The sequence below is a fragment of the Neolamprologus multifasciatus genome, chromosome 9, assembly GCF_963576455.1.
Source record: "Neolamprologus multifasciatus chromosome 9, fNeoMul1.2, whole genome shotgun sequence".
Lineage (NCBI taxonomy): Eukaryota > Metazoa > Chordata > Actinopteri > Cichliformes > Cichlidae > Neolamprologus > Neolamprologus multifasciatus.
This window is the reverse complement of record NC_140447.1, coordinates 19299412-19308529: the sequence shown is the minus strand read 5'-3', so window position 1 is coordinate 19308529 and position 9118 is coordinate 19299412. Positions and strand designations below refer to the sequence as shown.

General features: G+C 41.9%; 1 protein-coding gene across 2 annotated transcripts; it reads left to right on the top strand.

Annotated features, from left to right (window-relative positions):
• The first annotated feature begins 522 nt into the window (after positions 1-522).
• On the top strand, positions 523-8943 carry agtr1b (angiotensin II receptor, type 1b). 2 transcript variants are annotated; one of them, XM_085172303.1, is made up of 2 exons: positions 523-2226; positions 6876-8943. In XM_085172303.1, exon 2 carries the CDS (start codon positions 6976-6978, stop codon positions 8065-8067), a length of 1092 nt encoding a protein of 363 aa, XP_085028429.1. In that variant the 5' UTR covers positions 523-2226; positions 6876-6975; the 3' UTR covers positions 8068-8943. The 2 variants fall into 2 exon arrangements, with proteins under 2 accessions (XP_085028429.1, XP_085028428.1); XM_085172302.1 differs by lacking the exon at positions 523-2226 and adding an exon at positions 2264-2832.
• The last annotated feature ends 175 nt before the right edge of the window (positions 8944-9118 follow it).

Genomic DNA, 9118 nt, shown 5'->3' with positions numbered 1-9118 from the left:
AAATAATGTTTTTCCATCCCTCCAGTACATTTCCAGAGAACATTTAGAATCAATCCCAAGATGCATTTAAGCTGTTCTGCCGGTATGTGGTGGTTCATTTTCTTGCTAAGACACTTTATGCTGTTAATTTTTTTTCTCTCCAGTTTGTCACCCGTGTTCGTTTTACAGCTCGAGCTCAACTTCAGAACTCACACAGTATTGTCTTTCTTCAGCAGGTGGCTGTGTGCTGGTTTGGCATTTTACCGCCTGTGTTGCTGTGGTGTAAAAAGTCTCTTTCCCCGCAGTGGTCTGCTACCAGTAATTACCTCAGACATCAATTTATTCTACTACAGCTTAAGTGCTAACACGGCTAATCTTGTTAGAGTGATGTGATTAGCAGGAACATTGCCCAAGATCACACCTCCAGGGTATGAGCAGTTGAGATGAAGCCTTGTCCTCTTTCTGGCCTCATCCAGCCACAACTGATGAATTATTCTGTAAAAAAAAAAGAAAAAAGAAAAAAGAAAAGACTGGATTTACTTGGATTTTATGATAGTTGCATGGGTTCATAAAAGTTGCACAACTATAACTTGGATTAAACATTGATGCATTTATTGAGTGCATTTAAGAAGACACTGTCAGAATATGTAATTTTACCTTTTTAATGCACCAACTTCAATTAAATAAACTCTATTCTTTCTATAAAAAAGAAAAAAGCTTTAGGGACATTAACTATGTCATTTCCCTTCTAATCTTTTGCATATCTCTGTTTTAAGATCACCAACATCTGGTTCTGCTTGTACCCAAGGAGTGTAAATCATTGTTGTAGTACGGGGTGTTGCAACAACATCCTGTCCCCACTGAGAATTATTTGCTTTGTGGAAAATACATGTAGTGATTCTGCACTCTCTGCTCACTTCCTGAGAGGTCTCAAGGGTCAGATATAGACAAGATAATTCTTGTGGCAGTGAGGACCGTAAGGATGAAGAGATACCATACAGATGCTCAGTGCTGTGACAGGATACGCAATAAGATAACATTCGCCTAATGGATGATTCTTATCATTTGCAGTAATTGAAGACATAATGGAGCTTGATCATAATCCCCTGGAGGTGTAAATGGCTCTGTTGCTGAGCAAAGTGAGTTACTCTCCTCCACAACCTGCCCTTCCTGAAAAATGACAGGTATAAAAAGCGAAGAGCTATTTGCTGCACGTCACGTATTTTCAAAACGTTTTCCAGACCTTTGTACCTGCTGCCTTTTGACCCCCGGTGACCTTTGAAGAACCGCCTGCCATAAAAACCTCAGCAAATGTGATAATTCTCAAATGACCAGGTCACACCTGAGTGAGCAAAAGTCACCAAACAGGACCTCCACTTAGCCCAAAGTGTTTGTTTTTCCTTTTTTTCCTTGTTTGTCTTTAGCCCAGGCGATGGCTTTCTTCAACAGCCACCACTGAAACGGAGGGGATTTGCAGGATGGCTGCCACGCCGCCTCATCCATCAATTATCCATGTCAGCGACATTTGCAATAGGTTGCAGCAGAGAGGCGAGGATGTGACCTGCTTCTCAACACCTGTCAGACCTTGAGAAAGAATAGGGGGAGACAAATAACTTTAACACCAAGCTGTGTCTGATGGTTCTGTGCAATCCCTAAAAATAGAAATTCCTTCTTAATGCAGCTGGATTACACAAGCGCGCAGACGAGTTCTTTCCTTTTCGTGCCTGAGTTGGGAGAAGTTTTCCTTCTTTTCTTTTTGATCACACATGAACTGTTTTAGTGGTTTAATAAGTCACTTTCATCAAACTTACAGCTTCAATAGAGACAGTTTGGCCAAGGGGGAGTTGTAAGATCTGAGGTATGCATGCACATAGATTTGCACAATGCCGAGAAAAGGTCCATATGTTTTTTTAAAAAAGCGTGGCAAATTAGTGACAGATGAATCGCATACTGAAATGCAGGAAACGCTTTGAGGAACCCCAGCAAGAAGTGGGGAAAAAATAGCAGTGTCCCAACTACCAGGCTCCACCCAACTAATCTCCCCGACATACACACTTTTTTGAGCCCGTGTTGCATAGTGATTCAAGGGGAATCTTGTGGCAGCTATTAATAAAGTGTGTTGACAGGCTCAGTCATAATCAGACCCTGACCGTTCCTTTCATGCTGTGCAGAGGACGAGGGACGGAGGGACTGTCGTTGGATGAGAGCTGACATAAGTGGAAGGAGAGAGGTGGCCAAAATATTGAAGTAAGACTTGAACAAAGTGCTGTCTGTGATTATGAGCATGATTTTGCATAGGCAATTAAAATGCAGAGCCAAATTGAACACCCTTAAAGGATTATGCAACAGGGCTAGATTTGGAACGTTAATCATCTCTAGCTGTCAGAAGTAGTCAATTTCATAAGACAGAAAAAAGTTGATGATTAAAAGCAGACGTTAAGGGAGAGGAGGGGAGATAGTGCTTGAGGTGCAAGGGGGAAAGTAGAGAGGAGGAGGAGAGAGAGAAGGAGAGGAGAGGTGTTATTGTGTAAGAGCTCATGTGTGGTTGTTTGTGTATCTGCAGAGTCTGTTGGCCAGAGTGAAAGATGGGTCAGGACAATATGTAGCTGACTGGCTCCAGTGTAACTCATTCATCACTGTAGAGTGTGTGTGTTTGTGTGTGTGTCAGAGAGAGAGAGAGAGAGAGTAGTGGTGGGGCGAGGAGGGGGTTGTGTGTCAGACGGTGTTCCTGCTCGTCCTGCTCCAGCGGTTAAGTTAAATCAGAGGCAGTCAGTGACACGCTGCGGTGGTCTCTCTATCTCTCAGCCCGTCCTGCTTTGAAAGCATCAACAGCCTCCTGGTTCAGCTCCACAGGTAAGCACTGACATTGCCTCGCTTTCAGGAAGGATTCTCACCAACTTTCATCTTTCCTTAATTAATGAACGTTAGCATTTTAGGGATAAGTTAGAGAAACTGTTTTCTGCTGATTCTTGGTGCAGTTCAAAAAACTTTTTTTCATTTACTAAAATGACTAATATTACTTTCAGAACCTGCAAATGAATACAAAACAACACAACAACATACTGGCTTTATTCATGAAGTAAATCAGCGCAGTTTTATTCCTTCTGTTTGTTTACTTTGTCTATGAAATTCTTCTGTGTTTAAAACCCTTAAACCAACTACAGTAAATCTGCGGTAGGAATGAGAAGAATTCAGAACCTAGTCATGCCATCTATACAAACCCAGGTCTTATATCTCCATAGAAAATTGGATCCACTTCCCGATAAACAGTATCTCCATGCTCTTTGAAAATCCTCGCTTATGAAAAAACACGTGAAAAGGTGAAGGAAAATCAAATCAGGGGTAAAAAGAACTGATGGAATTGAATTTATAGTTGTGTGAGTGAAGGCGACAAAAAATCATACTATTGAAGTAATAATGAGGAATGAAGAAGTTAAGGGACAAAATAAAGTGCCGCAGACTTCTCAGAGTAAAAGTTGCTGTCAAAGTTTTTAGGAGTTTCGTTCCCCCCTCTCGTGTTTCCATATTCAAGACACTTGTTGTTCTCAGGTTATACGATGTTTTCTTTTTTTGACAGAATTACCAAAACAATTGGAAATAAATAAAAGATAGCAGGATTTATAGTCTCCTAGGTTATTGTAATTCAAAGTCGTAGTACAAGAAATGACTGGAAGCCTCTCAGGCACAGGTTTGTGTTGTTTGATTGTGTACATCACATGAAAGCGCAGTTCTATAAACAGAAAAATACAGACATAACTTCTGGAGCCAATATTTCCATTAGCTGCCCAGCTGCAAGCCAAAGTCAAGTCTTTAATTAGTTCATGGACACTGTCACAATGTCATACACACATGTATTATTAATTTAAACCCTTTGATGTTTTTCTATTTCTGGGTTCATGTTAAAATGAGAGCTTTACTGTATCACTTTTTTAATGCAGTGGCAGATTCTTCAGCAGTTTAGGGAGATTGCCTCACTTCAAGAAGCTCATGATTTAAAGCAACACCCTGCAAGCTGAGACGGAAGAGGAAGTGAGTTGTAGGAGGCTACGGCTGAGATGCACTATGCAATTAGACACCATTGTTGTTCACCTTCAGGGAAAGGAGGAAATTTAAGGTTCAGGTCTTGTTGTTGGTTAATTAACTCATGCTGAATTTGTATTTCTTTAACACCTTTAGAGATGCAGGATGCACAAAAGTCAGAGGCACCCATTGTTGCAGAGCATCCTGTTGACCAAACAAGGCTGAAACAGGAAGGCGGGGTGGGGTGGCCTGTTTCCAGTAAGATGAACCTCACTTTGTAATGGGCTGATATAAATCATTAACTCCATCAGCCACTGATTTTAGTAGTTTTCTCTTTGAACAGCCAGATGGTGGTGCTCATGTCCGAGCAGCTGGGTTCTCAAGCTAAGGGTAGCCTCAGATAGCTCAGTTGATGGGAACTTTCTCGCTGTCCCAACTTAGACAATCCTATTATTTTAAACTAAAAGTGATTTAATTTGTCCTGTTTTTAGTTTTTGTAAATAAATCCCATGTTCCCAGAACGATTCCACTTTTAAATGCCCCAAAATAGGACTCAAATGTTGCTACTATAATGTCACTCAGGATTCAGCCACAGAGATCTGGGGGGCAGAAATGTCCCCAAACTTCCTCCTAACCCTGATTTTATCATTCAGTGTAAGCAGCTTTGTTTGCAAACAACTCTGGGCCTTTGCAGCCTTTTTGTCTTGTCTCAGAGGATGCAGCTTGCGCACGGACTTTGTGAAGGGGCTGTTTTCCTTCCTGTCTGTGGTCACCCAGGGTTTATAGCTGCCATTCTGTAATGTGCCATCTCACTCAAGCTATAGCTCACCGGACAAAGCCATCCTAAATAGCCTTCTTCTGAGTCACCTTCTTTCTGTGCCACCTTATCTTTATTATAGATATTCAGCACATCGAGCCTTGTTTGTATTAACTCAGCACACGTTCCCTTACTATCTTCATCTCCCTCATGGAAAAACACTGGCGTTAACACTGCACTAATAATAGTAAAAGAGTGTCCATTTTCTCTCCTATTTCCATTTCTGGCAATCAAAAATCTTCTGAGCATCAAGAGATTTCCTTTAATCGTTTGAAAATCCCCAAACTCTGAAACCGATATTCATTTTAATGCTCTCGTTCGCATGGTTTGATATTACAGTCACCCACCGTTATAAACATTAAGAAGCAAAACACCCGCACTTTGAATCCGAGCTTCGACATCTGTGTCGGTGCTTTATCCTACCTGTTACACTGGGGCCTGTGCAGGAAACTCGCAGAGATATTCCATTATTCTGCTGCCCTTGGCATCCACACATCTTCCACACTCGATAAGTCCCACATCTGCAGCAGATAGGGTCGTTGCGTTAGTGCACGCAGGGTTTTTTTTTTCTTATTTAGTTTTTTTCAAAGAATTCACCTACTGAAATCTGCTGAAAAATTAGGATCTTTTTATTATTCTAAGATAAAACAGTTGTGCTGCTGGAGCTCAGACTCTGAGCTCAGCAGATGTGGAGGTAAAGTGTCTTCAATAGGTTGATTCGAGTAGCTTAAACTCCAATGAGATTGTGACAGGAGCACATGGCTACTTTTTAAAAACAAAAATCTAAATGTATAGAAACACCCTGGCTGAAATGATCAGTAGCGTTTCTGTCAAAATGCGCTGTGTCCCTGCTGAGTCAGCAGTGAGACGTAAAGAGTAAAATCCTAATGCTAGCATGCCATCTTGTGGCAAAATCCTGCTCCGTTTACTCAGACTGGTAATCCAGGGAATTCCATTTCTGTCGTGACAGCTGTATAATAATAAAGGGTTAACTTCTCATTCCCAAAATAAATCATAAATCAGTTAAACAGTTGTTCATTATCTTCAAATTGTATTTGCCTACTTATGAGCTCTAAAGGCAGAGTTATGTTTTCTTTGGCATCAGATTGGATTCACTGTAACCACAAATATTTCTTGTTTTTTGTGCAAGTTTGGGTAATCTCTTCAGCTATATTGTCATATAAATGAGGCTTATGCTAATATTATTACATCAGCTCCACTAATGACACCCACAAAGCTATTCTATTAAACATAAAGATGCTCAGCAAAGGAGAGAATTTGTTTTTTATATTCCCATTTCACTCTAAGCTTGTGCAAATCAAGCATAAAAAAAGAGAGAAAAAGAAAAAGGGAAAAGAAAAAAAATAGCCCCGAGGCCAATTTTCCGCAGCACGCAGGTTTGATTTTCTCACAGAGCAAAGTTTCCACAGAGCTGAATCCCTGCTGTCCTGTTTGTTTAGGTGTGTGCTGATTAGAAGTTCTCATGCTGTGTACAATGTATCTCGGCGCGCCAAGGGTTTAAAACGTGACATGTCTTTTACGGTGACTGGAGCCTCGAACCTCTCCTCTCCTGCTCCCTCAGTGCTTTAGTGTTTAATGGCGTTGTTATCCAAGCTCGCGCTTTGCCATGCGGCCTTCATTAACTCAGGTCATAACACGAGGCATAAATGTTCTCCTTCCGGGTGCTGACAGTCCAACCCAGATGGACCGAGCATTTGATAAACACTGTACAGTTTTACTGTTGCCCTTCATTAGCCGAGGGACGATTATAAGGAGAAGGCAGAATACAGGCTGTCTGAATAATGACGTTTTTAAAGGGCATTTTTGGAATATTGAATAACATGCAACATCTGTTTTTCATGGCTTCTTACTTTACAGAAATAACATAAAGCGTCAGGATGGCTTTAATGTGCAGGTCTTTAATGAGCTGGTGTAGAGTGAGCATTTTCATGGGTGCTCGTGTGGATTAGCGTTTATGGGCCGTGCCGGTAGTAATGATGGCTCCTCTCCTGGGCTGCCTGTGACATTTTCTTTTTTTGTGTGTGTGTTTCTTTTATAGGACTCGCTGAGGCCCTCTCCCAAGGCCTGTATCAGTCACCACAGACCAACCCTGCCTACAGGGACCCTCCATATAAAAGTCCTGGGATTTGGTGCTCAAAATGCAAAATCTAACGACAGAAACAACAGACGGTTTAGAACTGGCATGTGGTATGTCTGGAAACCATGAAATAATTTTCACCCTGGTACCCATCGTCTATGGCTGTATTTTTGTCATCGGCATTGTCGGAAACAGCATGGTGGTGGCTGTCATCTACTGCTATATGAAGCTTAAGACGGTGGCCAACATTTTCGTCCTGAATCTTGCCGTGTCTGACCTCACGTTTCTCATCACTCTACCAATGTGGGCTACCTACACCGCCACAAAATATAGTTGGCCCTTTGGAGGATTCCTGTGCAAGGCCAGTGCAGGGCTGGTGATTTTTAACATCTACACCAGCATCTTCTTCCTCACAGCGCTCAGCCTAGACCGTTACTTGGCTATTGTGCATCCAATGCGATCGAGGCGCTTCCGCACCGTGGTGTATGCGCGTCTCACCTGTGTGGTGATCTGGCTTTTTGCCTTCGTGCTCAGTGTGCCCACAGCGGTGATCAGGGATCTCCACGACATCTCGCACTCTAACACTACAGTGTGCGGCATTCTGCACCCGACTGAAGAAAATGAAATGTGGTTGAAAGAGCTCCGCCTCGCCATCAGCCTCATGAAGATCCTGCTGGGCTTCCTGGTGCCCTTTGTCATCATCCTCACTTGTTATTGCCTTATTGGGCAGGCGCTGCTGGGGGCCACGCACATACAGAAGAGCTCTCGTTCGCGGGACGACGAGGTACTGCGCATGCTCGCAGCGGCTGTCTTGGCCTTTTTCTTGTGCTGGGCGCCACACCAGGTATTCCACTTCATGGAGGTGCTCACCCAACTGAAACTTGTGAACAAATGCTCCATCGTGGAACTCATTGACACCGCCATACCCTTCACCATATGCATTGCCTACTTCAATAGCTGCGTGAACCCTATCGTGTACAGCTTCGTGGGGCACAACTTTCGCAAAAACTTACTCCATCTGCTGCGTTGCTCCCCAGGTGCAGTTCCCGGGCCTCACCCGAGCATTAGCTCCAAGATGAGTGCGCTCTCTTTTCGCGCCTCAGAGGCACTGAGCCTTACAGTCAAAAGAAATGCCTCCTCTGACGTGAAGTAAAGGGGGAAAAAAGGGAGAGAGAGAGAGAAACAGGGTACAATTGACCTCTCCTCGCTCATTCAGTTTGAGGTCAAAGACCTGGGGATGGAGACATTCCATGCTTTTTTTTTCTCCATGCCCAACCGTATTACCCAGCACTGAAACATCCACAATGATTGTAATGTTGTGCACATGTTCCTCTGTAGTTGCAGAATATTTATTCATATACAATTCCATGTCACATAGCATGCTGGCAAATTTTCCCATCTAACCCTGTGAAATGAATGAGAGTGTCACAAAAAAAGCCATATTAATATAGTATGGCTCTGCAAGAAAATATTATACAGAATTACTGAACACTTATCCCATTATTTATAAAAAGATATGCATGTTCTGCAAAATTATGTCAGCATTGTGCCTCGATGATACAGTGCAGTACTATAGTGTCTAGTGATAACTATCCTTTGCTCTCAGCAGGTCGTTCACTAGTTGGAACAATGCTAAAAAAAAAGTGCTAAGCCACTCATGAATGCTCTACCAGTGGCAACATACATGAAATAATTGGAAATGTATTGCAAAATGTCATGTAAATGTATATTTGCAGCATATCTGACTTCAGTAACTATTTTCTGTATGTTATATAGTATCGTCAGATTATGTCCTCTTTGTGAAAATGTATATTTGTTTGCATATCAACACTGAAATGCTACCAAGTCTGGGAGTGACATGCTATCAAAAATGGAGTGCCATGTAAATAATCCAGGCTGGGAGATCATTGTCAGTATCTTTGGTGGTTGTCTTTGTGGTATTTAAACTTGACAGGTGTGTGTTTTTTTTATACTGTGTAGGTGTACATTTTGTGAATACGAAAATATAATTAAAAAGAAATAAAATACAGTCCAAGGTGGATCTTATTTTTTAATAGCTGAGTGTAAAAAGAGACAAATCATCCTGATTAGTCATGAAAGCAAGTTACACATTACAAAAAACACTTCTGATAACTGTGACTTATCCAAATCAAATGACCTTGGTTTAAAAATGCCTCAAATACGCCCTGAATCAATTAATCATT

Bases quoted from the DNA above. Each gene is read 5' to 3' on its own strand.
- agtr1b (XM_085172303.1), top strand. From the start codon at position 6,976: ATGCAAAATCTAACGACAGAAACAACAGACGGTTTAGAACTGGCATGT.